The sequence below is a fragment of the Anas platyrhynchos genome, chromosome 21, assembly GCF_047663525.1.
Source record: "Anas platyrhynchos isolate ZD024472 breed Pekin duck chromosome 21, IASCAAS_PekinDuck_T2T, whole genome shotgun sequence".
NCBI classification, from domain to species: Eukaryota; Metazoa; Chordata; class Aves; order Anseriformes; family Anatidae; genus Anas; species Anas platyrhynchos.
In genome coordinates, this window is record NC_092607.1 from 17963377 (window position 1) to 17988149 (window position 24773).

Sequence of the window (24773 nt, forward strand, 5' to 3'; positions counted from 1 at the left end):
ATTTTATCTCACAAAGGTATTAACTGTTCAAGACACCGGCACAAAGGCACCCTTATGATCCATGGGCTGACACCCGATCTGCATTTCTCACCCTGAAGGGACTTTCCTGGGGCTGCAGGAACACAACCTGCTGGAAGGGGCTGGCGGCTGTGGAGGCCGATAGGATAATCCTTGGGAGCTGCTTCTCAGGTTGAACACTAAAGGAGCTAAAATGTCTCCCAGGGCCTTTCTGGAGTGCTCGATGGAAAGCTGGGCAGGACCTGAAAAATCACCTGCAGGTGTATTTGTGGATACCAGCGCAGCAGTTTGTGTTAATGCCTGGATGCAGGTGGTGGCTGGGATTTGTGTGGACACCTGGAGAATAAGCTGATTTTCCAGCATGCCTCCTTTGGGGTCAGCAGCAGCTCCATGTGCTCCAGCCCACTGAGGCTTGGGGATTTTCTCCTTTCCTCCGAGCTCTTGGGTAACAGCACTGCTGATAAGGGGGTATCTGGTGTCCTATTGCTCAATACTCCATCCTGTTTTACAAAGCATTATTTATACTGGGATATATTAAAACCACAAATGCTGCTTTATGGACCCAATCCACTAGCCCAGCTTTTACAAATTAGGCATCCTTCCACTTTTCCTGTATCAGTTTTGCTATATAAGGACCCCCTGTTCCTACACAGCGGGGAAGAGCTGAGAGCTGGGTGACCATGGACAGCTGCGAGGTCTCCACTTGATCAGGAGCTGAGCTGTGGAAGACCAGAGCTGAGCTTTGCAATTTGGGATAAGGCCAGGTAAAGGTGGGCAAAACAGTGGCACGCGGTTTTCTAAGACTGGGGCACAGAGCCACCATTTTACCTGCAAGCCCTGCAATGAGCTCCGGTGAGTGAGAAAAACGTTGGGAAGATACTGAAAATGGTAGAAATGTGCCTAAATGATCCTAGTTTATATTTAGTGGCTAGCGTGAAAACTCCAAAAAGCAGATTGATAAAGCAATATGGGAACACTTCTCTGAAGGAAACTGTATTCATCTGACACACACAAAAAAAAATTAGGGATATTTTTGCATTGCAGGATTTTTTAAAGCAATTGGTGTTATTTTTATTGTTGCAAGGTTAAAACGTGCCATTTAAAAAAGAGCTGAAGGAATTTATTCCAGACATGAGTTGTTTGTGTGATGGCACGATGGATTTGCACGCCTGCTTAGGGGATGTTTTAGCGAGGGAAGCGCCGCGCAGCCTCTGGGTTATGAGTTACAATTTCATGCTGCAAGTTCAAAATCATGTCACAGCGACCGGAGGTGGAAAGGAGCACGTTGCCCGGGCTGCACGTGAATGGAAGCAAGCAAATAGGTGCTGTGGCTGTGCAGACAGCGGCTTGAAAAATCACCGACAGATGTGCGTATGGATGCCTCCCTCTTTCCGTGTGTGTGTGTGTCCAAATCTGTTAGCCAAATGTGGCTCGAACACACAAACAGTTTTGCTCCTTCTAAAGCCCAGATTTGCTGCTCACCTAAAACTGCGCACCCAGCTCGAGGTATCTCAGGCTTTCCTCTGCCTCCAGGGGTTGTCCACCCTGTTTCCCCTCACCTCTGTTCTCTTTCCCCAGGTTGTTTCTGGCTGCCTCAGTGCCAGCGGTGTGAGCGGTGTGAGCCATCCCTTGTCCCCATCCTGCCACCACCACCAGCGGGGTCAGAGGACAGCATGCAAACAGCTCTGAGCATCGCTGTCGTGTACGCCCTGCTGACCCCGACACTGGGCCAGCCACCAACAGATGCCGTCCTGAGGCTCAATAAGGGTGTTCTGAGCGACGGTGAGTTGACCTGCCCTAACCAACCTCCGAGTCTTTCTTTTTTATTGTGATTAAAATTTCAAGTAGCCAGGCTCCCAGAAGGCCTCCCCGCGTGCTAGGGACTAACCAGAGGTGCTGCATGAGCCCTAACCTCACCTCCTGGTGTGGGTCTGCCACCATGCAGCCCCTGTAACCACGCCAGCCCACGTGCTGCCTCACCTGGGTGGGCTGCGAATTCCCCTGCGCTGCTTTGCGCAGCTCCGTGCCTCCTGCCCTGGTATTTGGAAGATGTCAAAGCCCTTTTTGCTGTTGTAGCACAGATGGGTAAAAAGAAGCGCAGGCAGGCAGGGGCTGGAACGGGCGGTGACTGGGATGGGGAGCTCGTGCTGGGGCTCAGCCTGCAGGTGAAGCAGGAGGGGCTCTGCCCAGGGACTGATGGTGCTGGGGGTCTCCAGCTCTTGCAGGCTCCCTGCGGCAAGGCAGTGCCCTCCGTGGTGCCCTCGGCGAGGTGCCCCTTGGCAGCGGAGCGCCCGGCGTGGACGGCAGCGGCGGACTTGGAGAGGGTCTCCTCGGTGGCGGTGGCCTGCTGGGTGGTCTCACCGGTGGTCTGCTGGGCGGTGGTGGTGGGGGACTGCTGGGGGGGCTGACTGGTGGCCTGCTGGGTGCGGGTGGTGGTGCTGGTGGTGGCTTGCTGGGCGGAGGTGGGGAGGCTGGAGGCGGTCTGCTCGGTGGCAATGCTGGTGGGGGTCTTCGTGGAGATGCTTATGGGGCAGCCCCCAGAAACGGCCTCCCTCCCAGGGGCTGGCCTGCAGCTGCTGGTGACATCCCCAGGGGTGGCATCCCCCCGGGGGTCTCTGGAGGAGCGCTGGGCGATGGAGGTCTCCAAGGCACGGCGGGGACCCTCGGTGGCCCCGGTGGCCTTCTCGGCAGAGGAGGGCTCCTGGGCAGCGGAGGGCTGCTGGGAGGCGGCGGGCTGCTCGGCGTCCTGGGGGAAGGAGGCTTGCTCAGCACAGTCCAGGGGCTCACCGGGTAAGGAGGGCTCCGTCCGGGATCATTGGAGGGGGGGCAACCTCTGAATGCTGCTGGGGAGGGGGTGCTGTGGTGATCCTTCAGTAGCTGCTCAGATTTGGTTGGGAGCTGACCCTTTGGCAGAAATGCTGCCTGCAAGTCCCCAGGTTTGTGTTGCCGGCTGAAGAAGAACCTCTTAGCTACACAAGGGGAGGTTGGAGGAGGTGGGAGCTGAGAAGTGTTTGCCCGTAGAGGGAGCACTGAACTGTGCATCAGCCCTGGGCAGCCGATGCCGTTGTTTCCAAGCCAATGCTCAGTTGTTTGCAATTTTCCTGTTTTAATTCTTATTGTCTAGCACTGAGCAGAAGCACAAGAACAAGCAATAATAAGGCAACTAGAAAAAGCTTCTGATAAAACTGGAAAATAACCGAGAAAACTTGGTGTCTTTTGCCATTTCTTGCCTAAATTCACCCATCCTCCAAGCAGTCACCTGTGCAGAGCCCCGGGTAGTGTGTTGCTGTGCCCAGAGCCACCACTTGTGACTATTCGTGCCCCCCTCACTGTCCCCACAGGCTGAGGATCGTGGACCTGACGCTCCCCAGGGTGTCCCTACGGCTCCTGCCTGGCATCGGCGTCCACCTGAACCTCTACACCCGGGTGGCCCTCAATGGCAAAAGGTGGGTCTGGCTGGTGCCACGAGGGGTGCAGGGGGACAGAGCCCGCTCCTGTCCCAGGAAGGGGCTGCTCCTCTGGAGCTCAGCCCCGTCCCCTTGCACAGCCTCCTGGGTCTGCTGGACATCGCAGTGGAAGTGAACATCACATCCAGGGTCAGGCTGACCATGGACGGCACCGGCTATCCCAGGCTGGTGATAGAGAAGTGCGACACGCTCCTCGGGGGCATTAAAGTCAGACTGCTCAGAGGGTGAGTGACCATGACGTCCCCATCCACTGGCACGTGCTGACCACTGATTGCCCCTCGCTGACCCCCTGCCCATGCCAGCAGACACCAGGGTGGTGGTGGCAGTCCCCCCGTGCCCTGGCACAGCTGCAGCAAACAGCAGGGTTCTCCTGTGGGGCTACGCAGCCAAGCAGGACACCCTGCAGTGGTGCAGAGGTCTCAGAGGAATATCCCTGCCCCTTGTGCTGCATTCAGTCTTTTTACCTGACATTGCACAGGGTCTGCTAAGATGTAGGCACTTGGCATGTGAAGCACAAAACCTTCTTGGGCTGAGATTGTTTTTGCTCATTTACAGAGCCTAGTAAAAAAAGGCAGCAATAAATTTCCCACTGGCTATTTTGGGATGCAAATTAGACTTATCTCATGCAAAATCCAAGCATACACAACACACTTTGCTGCTGCAATTGCCTTGCTCCAGGAGGCCTGCTCTGCACGCATTTCACAGGGAATTGTTTAAAACTCATTTACTTTGCAGCAGGTTTTTTTTTCCTGATGCTCCTTTGTTTTTCCACAGCCTGCTCCCAGTTGTGGATAATTTATTGGCCAGTGTCCTGAACAGGCTTCTTCCTAATCTGGTAAATTGGAAGAAAAAACCCCTTGTGGTGCGGCTTCGTGTAAGCCGAGCCAGGGCACACCTCAGTCAGTGCAGTTGTTGCCCAAGTGACTCCAGGTGAGCAGGAGGCATAAATCCTGCCCTGGAAAGGAGCAACGAGTCCATCTGAAAGCTGTGCTGCTGCTCCTGCTTGTCCCAGGGCAGGATCAACGCCACTGCCCAGGGGCTGCCATGGTTTGGGTTTATGGGGGGACCCATGCCACCTCTCCATCTCCAACTGTGCCTGCCCCAGAGCCTGGCACAGATCTGCCCAAGTGCCTGGGATCTGCTAACGATGCCCGTGTGATGGGCTGGGGTCTCTGCTCCCTCCCAGGAGTCCCAGGGTCTCTCCATCCATCTCACATGGGTTCCTGGCACCCTGTACTTGTCCTGCTTCCTCAGTGTGCTGGAGGGAGGGCAGGGTGCCCCGGGCTGGACCCAGGGCTGGCCCAGCCTCAGCAGCACCGGGGGGCTACTGGAGGGGCTCCCAGCCCCAGCCCCAGCACTGCAGCACCCGGGGCACAGGGGCTGGGATGTGCCTGGCTCTGAGTGTGGTTGCTCCCCATCCCCCTGCAGCTCTGCCCAGTCCTTGATGTTGCCCTGGGCCTCGTCAGCGACCAGCTGGGGTTCGTCAACTGTAAGTGCCTGGGGTCCCCCCCAGTCCCTTTGGGTCATCTCTGCCCTCCATGCTGACCATGTGGGGACTGTGACATTGCTGCCCCCAGACCCCACCTCTGTGCCACACCAGTGCCAGGACCCCGGGAGCACCCTGCTGAGACCCCCTTATCCCTGGGAGCAACCGGGGAGCAGCACCCAGTAAAGCTAAGCCACCAGCAGAGAGACCCCCGGGTGGGGGCGGTGGGGTGGCCCCTCCGTTCCCAGCAGTGGCACACACTGCTCGTTAGGGATGTGGCTTTGCGTGGAGCTCTCAGAGACAGGGCAGAGCCCACAAGCACATTGGGGCTTTGCTGGAGGAACTGCAGGGGGCAAGGGGAGCTGCACCCCTACCCCATGGGAGCCACTGAGCCTCCTCCTCTGCCCCCAGCACTGGTGCCGCTGGGTTTGCTGGGCAGTATCCAGTACACCGTGTCCAGCCTCCCCCTGGTGACCGGCCAGTTCCTTGAAGTAGACCTGAATGTAAGTCCTGCACCTTCTCTTTCTGTTTGCTACGTGCACTGTGATATCTCACACGGGTTGGGGAAAGGCTCCTCGGCTGAGAACACCGAGCCGAGGGCACCCAGGGTGCTGGGAGGGGGCCACAGAGGGGCTGGCTCTGCTCCCTGCTGCCGTGCTGCTTGCTGTCACGGCAGAGCGCAGCGGGGTTCACATTTCAAGAACTTTTGGAGACGGAAATGCAATGGGATCTGCCTTGGCTTGGCTGTGCATGAAGGGATTTCACATTGACTGAACATGAAGTTAACCATAAAGGCAAATATTGCGAGCTTCTGCAACGTTTTTGGCTTGTGCTTCCTTCCCTGTACCTGCAGACTGTTGTTGGGCGAGCAGCAGGAGGCCTGGTTGACTTCCCGCTGGGAAGAACAGAAAGTGTCCCCGCACCTCCGAGGGTCCCCATGCCACCCCTGCCACCGATGCCGGACACCAGCTCCTCCCAGCTGGGCCTTTCCGTCAATTTCCTCCGGTCGGTGCTGTCTGCCCTGCAGAAGGAAGGCGCCCTGGACCTGGACATCGCCAACGGCATGGTGAGCACGGGACATCTGCCCGGCCCCAGGAGGCCCGGGGCTGCCAGCAGTGTGCTGTGCACTGGTCTCACCTTGCAGTCCTCTAGCACCTCGCTGCCATTTACTGGGATCTGTGCTATCTTGTGCAAAAAAACCACGAGTGAGAGGCCGTGAGGTCTCAGGTGTGTTGCTGGGGCAGAGTACGAGCTATCTGCTGAAGACCATCACGCTCACGTGCAACATTTCCCCTCCTTGTCTGTGCCAGTTCCCTGAGCTCCCACCGCTGACGACATCGACGCTGGGAGCCCTGGTTCCTGCGGTGAGTCCTGGTTCCTGCCCGCGCTGCAGCTGGCCCAGTAAGACATGGCAGATGGGGGTAGGGGAGATCCCCCTGCCTCTTCCTCTCAGAGACATCATTTCAGACATCCCTTGGGCTTGGGTCTGAAGTCAGAAACCTCAGCAGCCCCAAGCCTGGTTTGCCAGCCTGCCCTCTGCACATCTCCTGGGTCACAAAACCCCCTTGCAGCAGTCCCACAGACAGCAGCAGACGCTCCTGGGGGGCTCAGGGCATGCACAGTGGCTGAGCTCACACACAGTCTTGAACTGGAACAATCCAGGAGCAAATCCATCGCTGAGCACAGCAATGCCCCCGCAGGCAGCCCATTCCCTGCTTCCCCCCGATCCTCCTCACATGCCACCACAGGCCTCCTGCTCTGGATGTTGCAGGTTTTCAAGGCGTACCCCGAGCCACACGAATTGCTGCTGAAAATTGCAGTCCCCGAAGCACCTGTGGTGACCCTAAAGAAAAACAAAGCCACGATCCAGCTCAAGGCTACAGCAGAGGTGGTGGTCATCCACCATGACGACGTCCAGAAGTTCCTCTGCCTTCTGAATATCGTACGCATAAAGCAGCAGCTGTGCAGAAATGCCACCTCGCTGGGACTTGGCTGCTCCAGCTCTGCCTGACAGCCTGTGCTTGTCCTCTGCTTGTCTGCAGGACGCCTCCCTGCTGGCCCAGTTCTCTGTTGAGGGCAACAAACTGAAGATCAGCGCCAGCCTTGAGAAGTAGGACACTGTCTTCTTCTGCTACTGCTCACACTGGCGTTGGATGGGCTTGGGGTGGTGAGGGGTGCCCAGGCAATGGGATGTGTGGTGGGACGCAGGGAACCTGAACCTCACTCGCTTCTGCTTCCTCCTGCAGGACTGATCTCTTCTTGGAGTCTTCATCTGTCGGTGACTTTGATGTAAGAACAGGAGCAGCCTCAGCCATACGCGAAATCTACTGCAGAGAGCAAAGCACTGAGAGAGATTGGCTCGGGAGAATTAAGGGCCAAGTGCCACTGAATGCTTAAAGAAAGTTCTAATTTCTGTGAAGTTGGGGATTTGCATGAAGTGGGTGTGGAGCTGGGGCAGCAGGGCGTCAGGTCAGGTTCAGGTGGGACAACAGGAGCACCCTCACAGCCCCAAGGACGGGGTGAGGCCACGCTGGCCACAGGGGCACAGCTCTGAGGAACCCTCTCCTTGTTGCAGATCTCGCTGCTGGAGATGCTCGTTGACAAGATTTTCGATGTCGCTTTCCTGCCTGCACTGAACAGTAAGGGAGCTTTGGTGCCTCATCCATGCACTCATTTGTGTCAGAGCACCCACTGCACACATCTCCGTGCATTGCATTGACCTCGGCTGGGTGCGGTGGTGGCAATGGGACGGCTCGGCAGGGCCAGGCTCACTCCGGTGGCAGCGCTTTGTGGGGCGGCGAGCACACATCACAAAACGCCCCCCCCAAACCCCTGCTGCCCCCCACCAGTGGGTGCTGCAAACCCCAGCACACGGCGCTGGGCCCTGGGGCATGAAGCCTTGTGCTGGCCGGGGTTGTGGGGAGGGGGTGGCAGGGACACGCCGTGCTGACCGGGCTGCCCCGACCCGCAGGTGTGCTGGGCAGGGGGGTCCCGCTCCCACGGCTGCTGAACATCGACTTCACCAACGCCGACATCAATGTCATCGAGGTGAGTGCAGCCCCCGCTCCCCGGGGCATGGTGTAAAATGAATCCGAGTGACACCGAGCCCTCTGCCGCACCAGGATCTCCTCGTGCTGTCGGCGTGAGCCCGTGGATGCAGCGGGACCTGCGGTTTTCCACGTCCACCACCTGAGAGGTGGGAAGCCCAGCCTGCTCGAAGCTGCCCCACGATGTTTCACGCTGTGCCTGGAAGAGCAAAACAGCAGCTCGGTCTTTTCCACAAAAATGTTGCATCCTCCCTATGTTGCTTTGAACACAAAAGAAAGCAAGGGTGTTTTTTGCCTCTGATTGTTGCATTTTGCACTTTTCTTTTCGCTGATGCTCAGGCACCCGTCTGCTGGCAAGAATTACATTAGAGCAAGATGCTGCAGGTTCCCTCAGGGATCCGAAGCCCCTGGGGTCTTCTTCTTATCCTTATGGGGTGGGAGTGGATCTCCTTAGATCAGAATGTGTCTCAGTTTCTGTGAGTGCCTGGTTTGGGGCTAGGCAAGGGCTGGGTAACAGCTCCTGTGTCTGTACGTACACGAGCCCATCAGCCTTTCCATGCAAAACCCACTCACCTGAACGCAACCCCTTCCCCTGGTTTTGGGGAACCCTCTGGGCATGATGAGGCGAGCTGGCTGCCTGCCCACCGTGCTGGAGCTGCGGTGCTGGAGGAGCCCTCACCCCGTCCCCTCCCAGCACCACAGGGAGCAGGGGGCAAGCGGCTGTGCCACGGGGGGCAGGCACAGGGACAGCTCGCTCCCTGCACCCCTGAGCGATGCCCGACCTGCACAGGCTCTTTCCTGCGGTTCAGCTGCTGTCAGAGCAATGAGGCTGCTGTTAACTTCAGGCTGTCAAGACACCGAGCACTCCTGGGGTGAGGGGAGACCTCTGGGACTGCTTCAGTAATGCTGCCTTCGAGCCTGCGTCCTTTGTCCAACCCTGTTACACTCTGAAAACTATCTGGAGATGAGACTTAGGCTTTTCCCGTCATCTTTACTGTTCTTTTTCCCTTCCTATCAGCATTTATTTCCCCCTCTGCTTGTATTTGTTCACTCTCAAGCCTGCTTTAAATTGCTCGGATCTTCCTTTGAGACACAAGCCATCTCCTGCTTACCTCTGGGTAATGCGTGGTTTCCACAGAGCAGCTGGCACACCGTAAATCCACAAACCCTTTAGTTTGCGACTACTTTTTAAAATCAGCCTTATGCTGTTGTTGTGCGTAATTCGCTTGTTGGAGGCAGCTGTCCTCTCCCTGCACGCAGACAAAACCCTCCTAACCCCGATGGAGCATCCTCCATGGCAGAGCTGCCCTGAGTCCCCCTCAGCCACCCACTCAGCCAGGGACCGGGGATGTCCCCAGACCCTACACCACAACCCTGGCCACCGTGTGGTTGTCTCAGAGGGGCTGTGATGCTCAGCACAGGGGCTGGGGTCTGCCCATCCCAGGCAAATTTGGAGATGCAGCCAGGAGAGAGGGAAGAGAGAGGGATGCCTGCCCTGGGACCGAGGGATGCCCTGGGATGGTTGCTTGTGCCTGGTTCTGCCTGCAGGGCACAGACCTGTCCCCATCCCTGTCCCCATCCCCATCCCTGCACTGATACAGCTGTGTGTGCCCCGGCTGCTTGCAGTTTTGATAACAGCACCGGGGCTGCAGGGCAGGAGGGGGCTGCCCCCTGGCTTGGCCAGCACTCCTGCACCTCGGTCCATTGCTAGTCAGGCTGGCACAGGGCTCGTGCTTCTGAGCCCACACGGGGAAATTATTCCTATTTCATCCTTCCCTGTACTTTCCTTGTTCCTGCACTCTGCTGGGTATATAAGAGCTGCTCCCTATCAGCAGCAGATAAGAGGCTGTAGGCAGCTGCACAGCAACTTCAAAGGGCTCCAGGTAAGAGGCATAAAGGTACCGTAGCCACAGAACTCCTGTTCCCATTAGACGACCTACAGCAAAGTGTAACTCGGCTTGAAAAAGCAAGAATTTTAATGATGTTTTCCTTTGATTTCTGTAGCAGCATTTAATCATTTATGAAAATTAATTTTTAAAGCCAGTAGAGCTCTTGCTTGTCAAATTCCACATTTATTTTTGTTGTTGTTAAGTCTATTATAATGACTGAGCTAGAAGAAATGACTAGGACTCTTTAATTGTTCTTGTTGACCAGAATTCAGAACAATTTTCAGCTTATCAGATCTAATCTCAGCTGGTATGAAATAGGCACTTATCTGCAAAGCCATGCATACATTTTGCATGTACAAGCTGCTCAGCTCACTTAAATGTGAGTGACCAAGGAGATGTACTGACTAGTTGGATATAGTTAATACCTGCATAGATATTTGTCTGCTTTATCACATATTCTCTCTAAGAGCTCTTTTAAAAGACCTGAAACCCATTTTGGCATCCTCTTACAATGCTACACACGTCTTGCAGAGACCCTCCAACAAATCCCACTGATTTTATTTGACACAATTCTCAATCGAAGCTGCTCAAGCCTCTATCTTTCTCTTCTGTTCAATAATCACAGCTACAGGAGCTGTGCATCATTACGTGCTGATCAAAGGGAAAATGTAAAAGACAGTCTAGTGAATTAAAGTCTAATTTAATTGTGCCAAGAACTGTCATAGAAGGATTTTTTAAAAAGTATCTGGAACAGATAAGTTGTTCGGAATGACCTAAATAACGTTATTTCCTAGTGCTGAAGCGCTGCAATATGCAGATCGTACTTTGTCTTTCACAAAGGAGACAACGCCAGGCAGGCTGGGCCCACGCCGTGGGCTGTGCAGGCTATGTGTGTTTTGTTGGACTCGAGACCTATAGAAATGGCTCGGCAATTGCCTTTTTCCTTTCTTTGCAAACATATTTATTGGCATAAACCAGCGTGTCACAGTGCTGGTCACAACCCCAAGAAGACCAAGTGGTGTGGGAACATGAGATCCCCAAGGGTGATCTCTTGTCACTAGAGGCAGCTCAAACACAGAAAAATGGGCTCTCTTCAGAGGCTTGACTGAAGCAAAATGAGAAAAACAAACAGCCTGACCACGGGGAAGTGAATCTGATTTTGGCTGTGCTTTGAGCTTTCATAATGCAAGGTGTTCTTCACGAGGTGGAGAAGGACGTGGCTTTGACACACCATTTTTTATCCGGCTGTGCCCTTTTATCTGTTCTTATTTCAGGGCCATTTCTGAGCAGGTTGAAGCAATCCATCTCTCTCGCTACAAGGTCCTCCTGCTTCTTCTCCTCCCTCTGCTCTCTCCAAAATGCCATTTTCCTCCCCGCTGGGGAGTGGTGGGGGCCCAGGGCCACCATGTCCCACTGCCTGGGCTGATGTGGGTCTCTCGGCAGGTGCTGGGACGGAGATGCTGCCCCTCTGGTGCCTCACCATCCTCGGGAGCCTCCTGCCCCCCTCCCAGGGCCTCCTCAACCTGGGGGGCATCTTGGGGTCTGGCCCAGCACAGCCCACAGCCGGTGAGCTCCGAGGTTTCCCCACGGTGTCCCCTCGGTGTCCCCTTGGTGCCAGCGTGTCCCCATACCCCAGCTGCCCGCACCCCCTGGCACTTGCCAAACTGGCCCCACCTGGGCAAAGATGTCCCTGGCAGGGACTCACCCAGGTGGAGGAGGCACCACAGAGGGATTTGGGTTGTTTTTTAAAAGTCTTAGCTAAAAGGGAACGACCTGCCAGCTTGCTCAGTCTGTCAGAATGAGACGCGGGCAGCAGCCAGGCAGTCCCAGCTGGCACGAAGCCTGGCGGGGACGGAGGATGCGGTGTGATGAAGCGTTTTTGTTTAGCAGTCAAGATGCGCAGGGTGACCCTTTTGCTGGCAAAAAAAAAAGAAAAAAAATGATGTTCTGAACAAGGTAGATTAATAACTGGGACTTGCTTGTTGCAGGAGGTCTGCTTGGCGGTGAAGGTCTGCTCAGCAAGAAAGGTGGGCTTCTTGGCACTGGCCTTCTCGGTGAAGGTGGGCTGCTTGGTACGGGCCTTCTTGGCAAGAAGAGTCCGAGTAGTGGAGGAAGTCAAGGTCTCCTTGGCACTGAAAATGAATCCAAGAACGCCGGTGTCCTCGGCACAGGTCTCCTTGGTGGGGAAGGGCTCCTCGGCACCGGCCTCCTCAGCAATAAAGGCCTTCTTGGAGAGGAAGGGCTGCTTGGCACGGGGCTGCTTGGAAAAGGAGGGCTTGTAGGCAATGGAAGTCTACTTGGTGGTCTTTTGGGTGAAGAAGGACTGCTGGGTGAAGGAGGAGTTGGAGGGCTGCTGGGTGAAGGAGGACCGCTGGGTGCTGCAGTCCCCGACAAGTCGACACAGCACTTGGCCTGGTAAGTCAGAGCAGAAGCACGGCGGTGATGCTCACTGCAGATCCATGGCCCTTCCACCAGATTCCCTGACATGGTGACAGCTTGTAAGAGCCTGGTGTTTAAAAACTTAGCTTTAAGAGTAAATAATAGCAATAGGGATGAAGAAGAAAAAAAAAAAAAAAAGCAGTAGTAAATAATAGCAGATACTTAACTGCATTTTTCTAACAAGTGGTGCCCAGAGGTGTGGGTTCCCCTAAAAAGGTGCTCCAGGGCAGGACCAGATCCTTCCTGTTACACAGACCACGAGGGGAAATCCCAACCAGACACAGGTCCAGGAAAAGTCTTTCCCATGACGGTGATGTGACTGCGATGGGCACCCCAAGAGGTGGGGGAATCTCTGTCCTTGGAGATGGCCAGGACTCAGCTGGACACAGCCCTGGGCAACCTGGTCCTGCTTCGAAGCTCTCTCCTCTTGGAGCAGGGCTTGACCCTTCCCCACCTACACCTTTTGACCAGAGCTATCCACGTGGGTAACAAGCCCAATGCCTGGCAGAAGGGATGAGGCTGTAGGGCTTGCTCCTGCCACCTGCTGTGCAGCAAGCTCGGCTCGCAGCAGCCGGGCTTGCTCCCATCTCAGCTCGGGTTGGCTTTGGTTTCAACCCCCAGGTTGAAGATGCTGAGCCTGGACAAAGCCCGAGCATCGTGGAAGGTCCTTCCTGGGGGTGAGCTGGTGCTGAACCTGTACTCGAAGCTGACGTTCAACTTGCCAGGGTGAGCAGGGCTGGTGGGAGAGCAAAGCGTGGTGGGGTTACAGGGTCCCAGGGAGTGGGGGAGCTGGGGTGGTTCAGGGGGCTGGAGAAGCATCTGCCAACGTTTGGTTCTTAGGGGAGCTTGTGCATTGCATGCAGCTCTGCAGCTGCTGTGAATATGCATTCGCAATGCATTTTAGAAATCCTGTTCTCCTTAAGAGAAGCTCTTGACTTCACCAAGGCCCAGATCTCAACCCCAAGATGCTGGCAGAGGCGGTGATCCTGCTGTGAACAAGGTGTTGGAAGCAAAGTGCCAAGAAGGCTTTGTGCTCTTTCATGTAGATGAGTCCTTCCTTCCTCTGAAGTCCGAGCTGCCCTGGAACCCCCCGTGCCTGTTAGCACTCAGGGGCTCGATGACCTGCTAACCCGAACAGGAGCCTGATGAAAGTCCTGAGATGAAAACAGCCCCAGCCGAGCCCCAGCTTGTGTCTCAGCCACAGAGACTGCTGCTCTGTGCTTTCATCTTCTCCATAGCCCTCCAAGCCACAACAGCTATTCCCTTACTTTTCAGAATATTTCTCTTTCTGAGCGGATCTTCGGTGGAAACGAACATCACATCCCACATTGCGTTGACACAAGACACCCCTGGTGACCTCAAGTTGGTCATTAAGGATTGCAGAAACCTGTACGGTGGCATTAAAGTCAACCTGCGAAAGGGGTGAGTGCGGGCAAACTTCACCAGCCCCATACTAATTTGACACTCTGTGCAGCTTCTCATTCAGAAGTCCCGGGGTGATTTGCAAGGACACAGCCACAGCATGCAGGATCCGAATCCAACCCGGGCTTATGTGGGGCTTGGCCCTGGCCCTCAGCACGGCTGTGCATTTTGCTCCTGGACAGGCTTTTCCTTCCCTCTCCTCTCAGGGCTCAGCCCCCCCGAGCTGCCCAGCTGGGCTCTGGTCCCCAGGCTGGGGACCCCCAGCACTGCAGAGGGAAGGTTGGCACCAGGGAAGCCTCAGTGGCAACATGCAGACTAAATTTTTCTCATATAAAAGCCATTTTTTGAGAACCCTTTAAAGGAATGGGAAGTTGGTTTGTGCATCTGGAAATGGTTAAAATAATGTGCAGGACTAGCCACGGGTCAGCTCTTTGCGTGTTTGCAGTGAGGCAAAATTTCAGTCTCAAATCTGGGCACAGATTTACCGTTAACAATCAGATTTCACTAAGCAGATAACTAAAAGTCCTGAGCACCTATAATTCCTGCTAAAGCCTGGGGGAGCTGTGGGCTTGCTGCATCTTTTAACATCAGAGAGAAAAGAAGAGAATGTGTGTTCATCCTCGCTGCTCACAGCATCGCAACCCAGCGTTGCACTTCAGATTTGTCTTGATTCTGCGACCTGGGTTTTGTCAGCCTCCTCAGTAATTCCTGCCTTTTTTCCTTTCCAGCTTCTTCACCAATTTGGTGAGCGGTTTGCTGAACTCTTCTCTTCGGTCTCTCCTACCTGCACTGGTGAGTGCAAGAAATCCTGCCATGTCAGAAAGTTTGGCTGAAATCAGTGTTTTTTCCCATAAGCATGAAGCAGATTTACATATCCATATCCAGATTTGTGTGCGTGTACAGACACACACCCACGTTCTATAACTGAATTCTGCAAACTTCCTTGATCTTTCTTACAGTCAGGATTTATTTGTTAGAAGCAATTCAAATTCCATCATGCAATGTTACGGGATAATTTGTAACCAATTGCTTTGTGAAATGCCTTTTCGTACGGAGAAGGTCTGGTAAACAGAAGTGACAGCCTCACTTAGAAAAAAGGTTCTTGTTAGAAAATCTTTTATTCTGTTAAAGAGAAGCTGTGCTGTTTTGAGAAGTAGGCTGAACAATTTATATTGCTCTTTTTCCGTGGAGGAAACTATGCTCTAGGAGCTGATTGCTCCATCTTGATTTAAAGTCTGTGAGACTCAAAAGATGTTAGTGAAATGTGTTGCTACAACTGCGATATTCTCACCAAGGCTGTTCCACTTATTACCGTTGCAGTTTTGCCCATTAGTGAATATTTGGTTCAGCATCATCAATATCAAACTACAATTTCTCAACCGTAAGTTGTGAACTTTTCTATACAATTTTTGTAGCAACACGTGGCTTTTCTGTGACTGGTGTTTCTGCCCTCAGCAGAGCATGGGACGTGGGGAAGGAGTCGCTCTGCTCGCAGCAGGGGCAGCTCTGGTTCCCCCACACCAAGCAGTGTGCTGGGGGCATGGCCACGGCTCTGCTCCCACTGCTCGCCGTGGTGAGAGCACCGTGCATGGACCCTGCTGTCCGTACTGCGGGGTTTATAATTAGGGTTATAATTAGGGTTTATAATTAGCAGACCCAGACTGCTGCAGCGAGGCAGCCCCGGCGCGTGGCCCCCAGAGCCATGTCTGTCCCTCCCCAGCTCTGGAGCCAGGCAGAGGCGCAGTTGCTGCTTCACTCCATGGAAAGTTTTCAGGATGTCACCCAAACATTTCATACACCAGATAACTCCAGAACAACAGCTTTCACCACCTGTGAACCCAGGGGGTTTGAGACCCACAGGAAAATGAGAATTGGGAGCACCTGGGGGCAGGGACAGCATTTCCCAGGGACTGCACCAGCCCTGGGGGCTCTGGGCAGGACAGGGCACTGCAGGCAGCTCTGCGAGCCTGGCGGCCTCTGCCCCTGCCTCTCCTTCTCCTTCTCTTTCCTCAGGCATCGTCTTTTTTGGACTCCTTGGGAAAATCCAGTCTGCCCTCTCCAGTTTCCCGATGACCTTGGAGAACTCTGTGGAGCTGGACTTGCAGGTGCTGCCAGCGCTGGGTGTAGCCCCAGGACCTGGCTTTAGGGATGGTTCTGGATGGAGGCTCCCGCGCTCCCCAGCCTTCTCCCATGCCCCTATCCTCCTATGGCCGTGTCCCCACCAATAATAGAGCAATGGGACCTGCCCTACCCGCACGCTGTGCCGGGTCTGGCCCCGACCCATCCCTTGCCTTTCCTCACCTTCCTGCCTTCCCACAGCCGCAGCGCCTGCACTCACACCCGTTAACGTCTCCTCCTTTTTTTGCAGAAATACCCCTTTCCAGCTGTCTTCATCGACTGGCTCCTGCAGAGTAAGTGCAGCCCCAGGGGCAGCCCTGGGATCCGCAGGGTGCCAGGAGCGGGGTGGCAGCGGGGGCAGCGGGTGGGATGGGGACACGGTGCTGGCACAGGTACAGCCGGGAGCAGGTCCTGCGGCTACGGGCGGATGCGGTCACACCATAAAACGAGGTCTGTGTGCTCCTGCTCATGCTCTGTACAGCCCTGGAAAAGTCACTTCACCTCTCATAAAAGGATTTAATAATATTTACTTAGTAGGAGTGAATAATGGTTCTCAGGATGCTGTGAGGATTAATTAATATTTGCAGAGGTGATTGTAAGAGCTTTGAGCTTCATATGCATGCAAAGTTAATATATAGAGGAGGGAAGAAAGAGTTGGAAGCCATCCCAGCTTCCCCAGAGGTGAATTCCTCAGGGCACTAAATCATCTCTGCCCATAACACCAGGGTTCCCCGGCACAGGCGGTGCACAGCAGGGCCCCAGACAGGACCGTGGGGCTCAGCTGGGCTGGGGGCTCTCACGTGGCTCCGTCTCTCCCAGCTGCAGGCATCGATGTCAGGAGCATGCAGTAGGCACAGGGCCAGCAGTGCCTCAGGTAAGGGTTTGCTCACCGGGGACAGGGCTCGGAGCTGGGTGTGCTGGTGCTGGTGCTGGTGCCAGGCAAGGTGAGCCCAACGGGGTGAGCCTGGTGCCGTTGTTGGGAGGCAACAGGGGGCTGCTGCACCAAGCTGAGCTGCTCCCGCGATGCCCCTGCACTGCCTGAGCCTCATCTCCAGCATCCCCAGGTGCCCCCCGGACCATTCCCACCACTACACCAAGAGGAGGAGGAGCAAAGAGAGGAGGATGATACGATGCACAGAGCACAGACATGAAAACAGGAGCAACACAACCAAGAAAATACGCTATTTCTTCTACCTTACATTTCAGCCTCACCAGGATTTGGTGGCTCTGCCAGGCTGAGCCGTGCCGACCGCAGTGCTGCCGCGGTGCCAGCGGCAGGAGCTGCGGGTCCTGCCCGTGTGCTCTGCTGGCTGTCGTGGCCGTACAGTCACCGACAAAGACAGTGGCCTGATCCACAAGTCCTCCCCAGGCAACTGGGGCTGGGTTCAGGGCCAGTGATGGCCATGGCACGGGGACACGTCCCCAGTGTGTGACCGAGGCAGCCGGCAGCTGGCAGAAAGTCCTTCCACACGCACTGGTCCCACGTGAATGTTGTGAGCGTGCACCACGTGCACCAAATCCACAGAAAGGGAAGAAAGAGAAGGGACAAACACTGATGAAATGTAAGTCTTTGTCTTTGCTCTCCTCCTGCTTTGTGATTAGTTGACCACTTGAAAAGGAAATTTTTCTCTTTCCAGTGATTTCTTATTGTTAAGAAGTAGGAAGAAAGGCCTACAATCTAATCTAAATATGTACGTAGCTGATTTGTTCACAGTTCTGCTTTGAACTGATCACAGTACATGCTATCCTGTCTTGTAATCTCCGAGTGGGTTTGGATGTGCTGCATTGTGGGTGAGGCCGATCCACATCCCTTCTGTTACTCCTCGCAATAAAAAGGACTTTTCTTCATCTGCATTCAGCACGTGATTTGGTTTCTTTCCAAACTGCCAAAGGAGTTTTGCATTTGCAAGGGTTTTGTTATTTATCTCCCCTATCAGCTACAGGAGTAACTTGCCTGCAAAGAATATTTAATAGGCAAACCTGCTGGAAAGGCGGGGAGCCACGACGAGCTGCAGCCCCAGAATTGGGCCTAAACCCTGCCCAGCTCTGCAGGACCGTACCTCCCTCGCAATTTAAAGTAGCTGCAGAAATGTGGTCAGCGAGAGGAATAAATATTCACCTCATTTGTATTTATGCAGATTTATTCTGCCCTTGTCCCTGAGCTGCTGGTTCTTTTATTCCCTTTTCCTGCTCCCCGCTTGTTCCCAGCGAACCGGCAGCTGTTTTGACACGAACAAACGCGTTCCTCGCGCACTGACAGGGTCAGGGCTGGGACCCCCGGGACCCCCCAGGCGTGTGGCCGCAGAGTGCGGGGGCTCAGGAGGGGCTCCCTGTGGCCGAGGCAGTTTCCCGGCTGCTGGCTGTGCCAAAAGGCTTCGTGCCCCTGCCCCGATGCGCCTGGTGCCAGAGGATGTCACCATGTGTGACGAGCAGGTGGTCCTTCCCCTGAGAGGGCCTGCTGCAGTAAGTGCTGAAGTGCTGGGGGCTTGCACTTCGTGCCAGTGATGTGTGTGCTCAGCAGCAGGATGAGGCTGTGTGGCTGCCCCGTGACAGCCCCGGGAGGAGGCTGCAGAGCTCCGTGGCACAGGGGAGGGACAGAGCTCACTGCCACGGCCAAACTGCCCAATATGCAACGCCTCGCCAGGTACATTCGGCTTCCAATTCCTAAGGAAACGGGAGGAACAGGATGAAAGAAACTGCCAATTCTCAATTCAAGCTCACCGTCTGTGAATAATTTCAAAAACAGGTGTAAAGATCTCCTCCGTAATCCTAGAAAGAAAATGCCAAAAAGCAAATCCGCCCAGGTGGCCTGGCACAGCCCAGCCTGCTGCTCTCCCCGCTGCTGCAGGGACAGGGTGAGGGCTGTGGGGGCTCTGCGAGGTGCACGGGGCCGGGGCTGGGGCTGGGTGGGCACCTGGAGCTGCAGCTGCAACCCAAAAGAAGGGCAGGAGGGCAGCTTTGTGTGGAACTGCCCTGCCGGCCCTGAGCAGCGGCAATGGAGGCACGGGGAGGCTTCATCTCACTGCTGTGGCTGGGCTGTGCTGCAGATGACACTGCAGAAGACACACTGTAGGTGACACTCTGCAGGTGACACTGCCATTTGCAGCTGCTGCTGGAGCAGTGCTGCTGCCACATCCCTGTCCCTGGCCGGTGTGTCCGGAGTCCTCAGGGCTGGCCGTGTTTGGCTGGAGCACGGCTCAGACCTTGCCAGCTCTCCTTGTCCAGCAGCACCTCGGATGTGTCTGTGTTTGCAGGCTTTGCTCTGACAGCGTGCCACCCAGCCTCCATCCGGCTTCTGTTGACACAACAGCGAGACACGAGGTCTGGGACTGCGGGTGAAGGTTTACTTTGGCGCACAGACCTGCGGAGCCAAAACACTGAGGGCAAACAGAGGCCTCAGCTTCCATTGTGTCTCCGCTTTCCTGGTTCACAGGCTGGTGTCATTGCACAAGAGCATCCAGTCCCACCGCAGCCACCCAGGTCTGGGTGCCGGGGGGGCTCTCCCACTAAGCAAGGCAAGGGGAGGGCTGTGGGAGGGAGATGGGCAAAGCCCCTGCCCGTAGCCAGGGCAAGGAAAGGGGCTCCAAAGAGAGGAGCTGGCGTGGGGAGGGGAGCCCGTGGGCCCTCGCTGTGTGCCCCCAGAGACAGCTCAGGGTGCAGGGGGGACTGGGGGCACCCCAGGGGGCGAATAGCTTGGCTCTCGTGTTTTGGGACACCAAGCTGTATTCGTTGCATTCAGTGGATGCCACTTCCTTTACTGAGTACCCCCTGTCCCTCCTGAGGAGCTGCCAGCTCTGGGAGCTTCTTGCCTTGTCCCTGCCCTGGAGATCCCCCTGCTTCCCCGGGCAGTGCTGTGCCGAGCTGTGCCGTGCTTCCTTCCGAGCTCCGCACGGGGACAGTTTTCCCACAATCAGCACAAGGGCTTTTCAGATGGAGCTCTAATCAAATAGTCATGGGAAAGTGTTTTTAATAATGTCAGAAAAATTCCCCTTTTTAAAGAGAAACTGTTTTTGGAAATGGCTAATGTTTTGTTCTGGTAGCTTCAAAGAAAATATTTTACTACTCTTTTTTAAACATCCTGTAATTAAATAGCGGAAGGAAAGAAAAAGAAAGAAAGAAACAGGTTAAAAGATGAGGCTAAACAACCTGAAGAGAATGGAATGTTTTGTTGTCACTCAAAAAAACCTGTATCAGCTTGACCGAAAGTGAATCTTGTTTTTGTTTCCTTGCTTCAGCCATTACCCTTGGCATCTTCATGGATGCAGAAAGGGGAGGAGGACAATTCTGTCTGGCTTTTCATTTTCACAGCAGTGCGCTGAATATTAATCAGCCTAAAAACAGTGCTGTAGGCACTGCTGCAAATTACAGATTCTGCACTGGGTACTAGTTTGCTGTGTAATTTTTGCATGCAAGTCAACAGCAGGGGTTGGGCAAGCTAATTCTCCTTTGTGACCTGACTTTGCAGATAGCAGACATAACACTGAACTTGAGTGTCCCTGAAGCACCCTGATATCTTTATTAGAAATGCCACTGTGCATCAGTTTGTTTTCGTGCCGGGGGTTCCTGTCAGGGAACCAGGCACCCTTCTCCTCCTCATTAACGTGAGGACTGCAGGCAGGGAAGCAGGGCTTTCCCCACGGCGTCTGGCTCAGCCCGGTGTCCTGCCCCTGCCCTGCCTTGCACCTTGCCCGTGGGACCTGGGAATGAAACCCAGGCATGGATGTCGCTGTTCTTACAGAGGCTACGGACCAGGCACTGTGATCTGTGGGCTTCAGCAGGCGAGGGGATGCTCAGGGAAAGCTCAGCCGTCACTTACAGCAATCTAGGCAGAAAACAGTACCTCTTCTGTTTTAATTTCCATCAAACTTTAATCAGGTGAAAGGAGGAGAAAAGTCCTCGCAGGTGTCCAGCTGCCTGATGCAAGTACAAAGTTGTCATTAATTCGGGTGCTCGTTAGTGCCACTCTCAGGGCTGGTAGCAGCCCCACATGCAGCCAGCCCCTGCCGTGACCCAGACGGATACAGCCCGGGTGTGAAAGCTGTGAACGGGCACCTGGCTGCACCAGCAAGCACGAAGGAGATGCTTTCTGACACCAGAGTGCCACAGCTGCTATATGGGCGTGCTCCCATCTCCTCACACAAGGACAGGATTTATCTTTGGCTCCACCGAAGGCACAGTGAGGACATCCCAGTAGGCTGGGGCACTGGAAGGTGTCGCAGCCGTGGGCAGTGTCTGCAGGAGCAGCTCCTGCCAGCCTGGCTGTGGTGGGGTGGTTTGGGTCCCTGCTCACACACGGCCTTGGAATAATGTGAAAGAATTCCCCTTCGCTTCCAGTTTTCTAGGGGAAGCCTTTCTTGCAGGGAAGGGAACCTGTCAGGCACGTGAGGCACCGCGGAGCCTCCCTGCAGCCGGCACGTTGCTGTAACACAGCACCGTGCAGTCATTCCTTGTGCAGTTCTCAGACCAAGAGCGGCTGCTGCCAGAGGAAGATGGTAATGGCTTTGGCCATGCTGTGATTTCCCCTCTGCAGGCAAGCAGCTGACGTTGTTTCAGTTAAATGATCACTGTCGATGTTGTCCTTTCACTGCACTTTTGTCTTTCCCCCAGTGAAAACAAGTTCCCAGATTTCCCCATTTCCCAGTGACGTTCGCAGTGTGGGGAAGAAGCTGCAGTGTCTCCAGCACAGGAAATGTTTGTCAATGCTCTTTGTGTTTCAAAATGTCCCTCTGCTCTGCTGTGCTGACATTTTAGGCAAAATGCTGGTTTGAATCCCACTTAATTGTTTGCTCTCGCAAGTTTTCCAGGTAAAACATCAAATTGCTGTTGGTCTGTGTGCTGGAATCAAGGGGCACGAGGCAGTGTTTTTCCCTCCAGCAGCTTTGTGGCTCAGTCTGTGCTCCTGCACTTAGCGGCTGCTCCGGCTTTCCCCAGACCCCTGAGCTGTGAGTCCAAGCTCCAGGTCCTGACCCCTCAACTGCAAAACAAGACCTTGAATCACACATACACACATTTTCTTTCCAAACCAGCTTTCCAAAAGCTTGTGAGTGTTCCAGACCTGCTTGCCACAGCCCATGCCAGCAGCGTATTTACTGCAGGGGAGCCTGGTTCTTCTGCAGCTGTGTCTGTGAGAGCTGCTGGGCATCCTCCTGGCTCCATGCAGGGCTTGGTTGCAGGGACCAAAGTGGGTAGGGAGAGTGCAATGCGGTTATCCAAATGAATTGCACCATCATGCCTCACAGGAGGCATTTTAATTACCCTATTGATTCATGTTCTTGAGAGCAACCACCACGGCACAGCTCAGCCTGGGATCAAAGGGATGCAGCGAGAGCAGGAGCGAGGCAGCCCGTGGCCATACTGCTTCACCTCCAGCCCTCCCCTCTGCACACATTGGGCTGGTGGGCCTGGGGCTGCTCCATGCACATCCCCTAACCACGCCTGATGGCTAAATAATGCAGCCAGTGGAGGAAAAACAACTGAAAATATATGTGGAAGATACAGAGCCATTAATGAAAAACATCAGAAAACAGATATCAAGTAATGACACCATGACAAGAGCTTATTAATAGGAAAGTCTAAAGATAAAACTAATTTAAGCCTGATGAGACAGGACACCTCATCTTCACGAGAATGAGAAGTCAATAGTGAGCTGTCAGTAAAAGAAATAAATTGCTCACAAGGGAGAAGGAGAAGCCACAGGACGCCCAGGCCCCAGAGGACGGCACTGACAGGCTTGTGAGATATGCTGAATCCACAGAGCCCTGTAAAACCTGAGATGCCACTCCGCAGCAGCCCCTCTGTCATTGAAATGCAGCCCACAGCTCCAGAAAGGCTCCTGCAGCGGGGAGGGACCGGCAGCGGGCAGAAAGCAGGCGGGGGGCTCCTGGTGCGGGTGGGCTGAGCAGCCGGAGGGGCAGACGGACGGACTGACAGCCACGCTGCGACGTGAGGGACAGACGGCGCTGGGGGTCCCAGAGCAGACAGCTGTCCCCTGTGCTTGGGACCACACGGGACTCCTGCTGCTGGCACCCACAGCAGCCAGTTTAAGAAACAAGTGAACGACATGTACGGCTGGTTTCAGAGACGGAAGACACTTCAGAAGTATTGTTGATGTTGTGCTAAATCCCTAGGGCCTACCCACAAAGCAGGCTCCAGAGGCGGTGGTGAAAAGCCAGCAAAGGCAAGCCCCCGGGCCTCCAGCCCCCAGCAGAGGAGAAGGCCCAGGGACACGGCAGAGCTGCCCCGAGGCCATCGCTCGAGCAGCCAGCAGAGGCCTGAGACTCCTGAGAAGGGAAGGAAAGGCCTCACCCTCAGCACGGCCCAGCAGATTGTCACCGGGAGGCAATGCCTCTCGTCACCTGCCACTTTTAGCTAACCTGAAGCAAACTGTGCCTACAAGCTGCCGCTGGGGAAAGCGTTGATTTTTCCCTTCAGCTTCATTGTTATCCAGGGTGAGAGCGGATTGCAGCCTGCCGGCATCCCGGGGCAAGCCACGGCACCACAGACAGCTCTGGCAGGGGGAGAAACCCAACTGGCAGCCTCTGCTGCTGGGGAATTCTTGGAGAAGGGGGCAAGGCTGGATAGGGAGGGTATAGATGGTGATGGGAAGGTATTGAAATTGTCTTCGGGCTAATAAACTGCAGCGGTGAGCAGACGAGCACTGCCTCAACACACTCACTGCAGTCTGTCCCTCCTCCCTGTAAGCACAGGCAGACCCGAGGACAAACAGGTTTGTGCCTTAGGGCTGTGGAGATGTGAGTCTGGAGAACAAGGGTCCTTTGTTCACTGTGACAGTGACCTTCCTACCACTCTGTAACATCGCGTCTGTGTTCACACCCAGCCTCACTCAACTGCAAGGCACACTGCAAGCAGAAAGAGGGCAGTCTGCGTGTGGCATGAGTGCCAGGAGATGCCTCAGGGCACGGCTAAAGCTTGAAAGCAAACATTGTCCCAGCACCTCAGGTCTGTGCTTGGAAAACTCCTCTGTCAGATGCCTCGTGAGGTGTTTGCCAGCTGATGACTGCAGGGCCTCATCAGAACCACAGAAAGGATTGCAGGTGTACCTGGGGCACAACCGGCCCCTTGGAAGCATGAAAAGGTCCAGAGGGACCCTAGGACAGTTGCTGAGGTCCCACGAAAGGATGAGCTGTTGGAAACCCCAACAGGGCAGGCCACTGCTTTGGTTTGGAACTACAGCTGTGTGATCCCAGCAAAACAAATCTTTTTGATCACTGAGATATACGGAAATACCAAAACACTCCAACTTCCAATTCAAGAAGGCACAAGTCTAAATGAGCACGGGAGATTTAAATTCCTGTGGCGTTCAGGACTGTTGTCCCTGTTCAGGCTGGGAAAAGGAACATACAACGAGGAGCATGAGGCAGAATGACACGAGATAATTCAGCTCTCCCAACAGCCAAACGCAAGGACATCTTCTGACATGCAATACAGAAGCTGCAGAACACCTCTAGTCCCTGAGAGGAAAACAAAAACAAAAGTCCTGCTTCCAAGCAGTGTCAAATGATTAACAGCCTCCAAGGTCATTGTAAGCGCTTCCTAATGGATGCTTTGGTGCCTTAAAGCCTCAGCCTTCATTCCTGAGGCCTATAAAAACTAAGGAGGCAAGGTAAATGGTAAGCACTATGGCTCCTTGGGGAGTCTGTGCAGTGAGCATTATCACCTTCTCATCAAAATGTAAAACCCAGCTTTCCTCCTCGTTAGTCTCTGGCTCTTAAAATAATGACTGTAAAAAGACCACAGCTGGCTTCAAAGCTGGATGGAGCAGGGAGGGCAGACTGAGGTCTGCATTTCTCGCTTGGCAATAGGTGCTTGTGGGGAACAGGTCAAAACAAGCAGGGAAAGGCACCCGTCAGCCCTTTTCACGGGGTCC

The 24773-nt window shown here is 54.6% G+C and overlaps 2 protein-coding genes across 3 annotated transcripts; both read left to right on the forward strand.

Annotated features, from left to right (window-relative positions):
• Window positions 1-672: 672 nt before the first annotated feature.
• Window positions 673-8334, forward strand: LOC101793693 (BPI fold-containing family B member 4). The gene is made up of 16 exons (XM_027472815.3): window positions 673-782; window positions 1597-1800; window positions 2235-2808; window positions 3360-3464; window positions 3566-3709; window positions 4260-4320; window positions 4914-4974; window positions 5383-5474; window positions 5825-6037; window positions 6282-6335; window positions 6743-6913; window positions 7014-7081; window positions 7218-7260; window positions 7547-7610; window positions 7943-8019; window positions 8094-8334. Exons 2-16 carry the CDS (start codon window positions 1692-1694, stop codon window positions 8115-8117), a joined length of 1860 nt encoding a protein of 619 aa, XP_027328616.3. The 5' UTR covers window positions 673-782; window positions 1597-1691; the 3' UTR covers window positions 8118-8334.
• A 1475-nt stretch (window positions 8335-9809) lies between these two features.
• Window positions 9810-17744, forward strand: LOC101798040 (uncharacterized). Of its 2 annotated transcripts, XM_072026457.1 has the most exons (11): window positions 9810-9901; window positions 11351-11473; window positions 11896-12322; window positions 12968-13072; window positions 13622-13768; window positions 14497-14560; window positions 15089-15149; window positions 15782-15873; window positions 16137-16179; window positions 16706-16760; window positions 16951-17744. In XM_072026457.1, the coding sequence occupies exons 2-10, from the start codon at window positions 11365-11367 to the stop codon at window positions 16735-16737; spliced, it is 1080 nt and encodes a 359-aa protein (XP_071882558.1). In that variant the 5' UTR covers window positions 9810-9901; window positions 11351-11364; the 3' UTR covers window positions 16738-16760; window positions 16951-17744. The 2 variants fall into 2 exon arrangements, with proteins under 2 accessions (XP_071882558.1, XP_021134549.2); XM_021278874.4 differs by lacking the exon at window positions 9810-9901 and having other exon boundaries at window positions 10951-11473.
• The last annotated feature ends 7029 nt before the right edge of the window (window positions 17745-24773 follow it).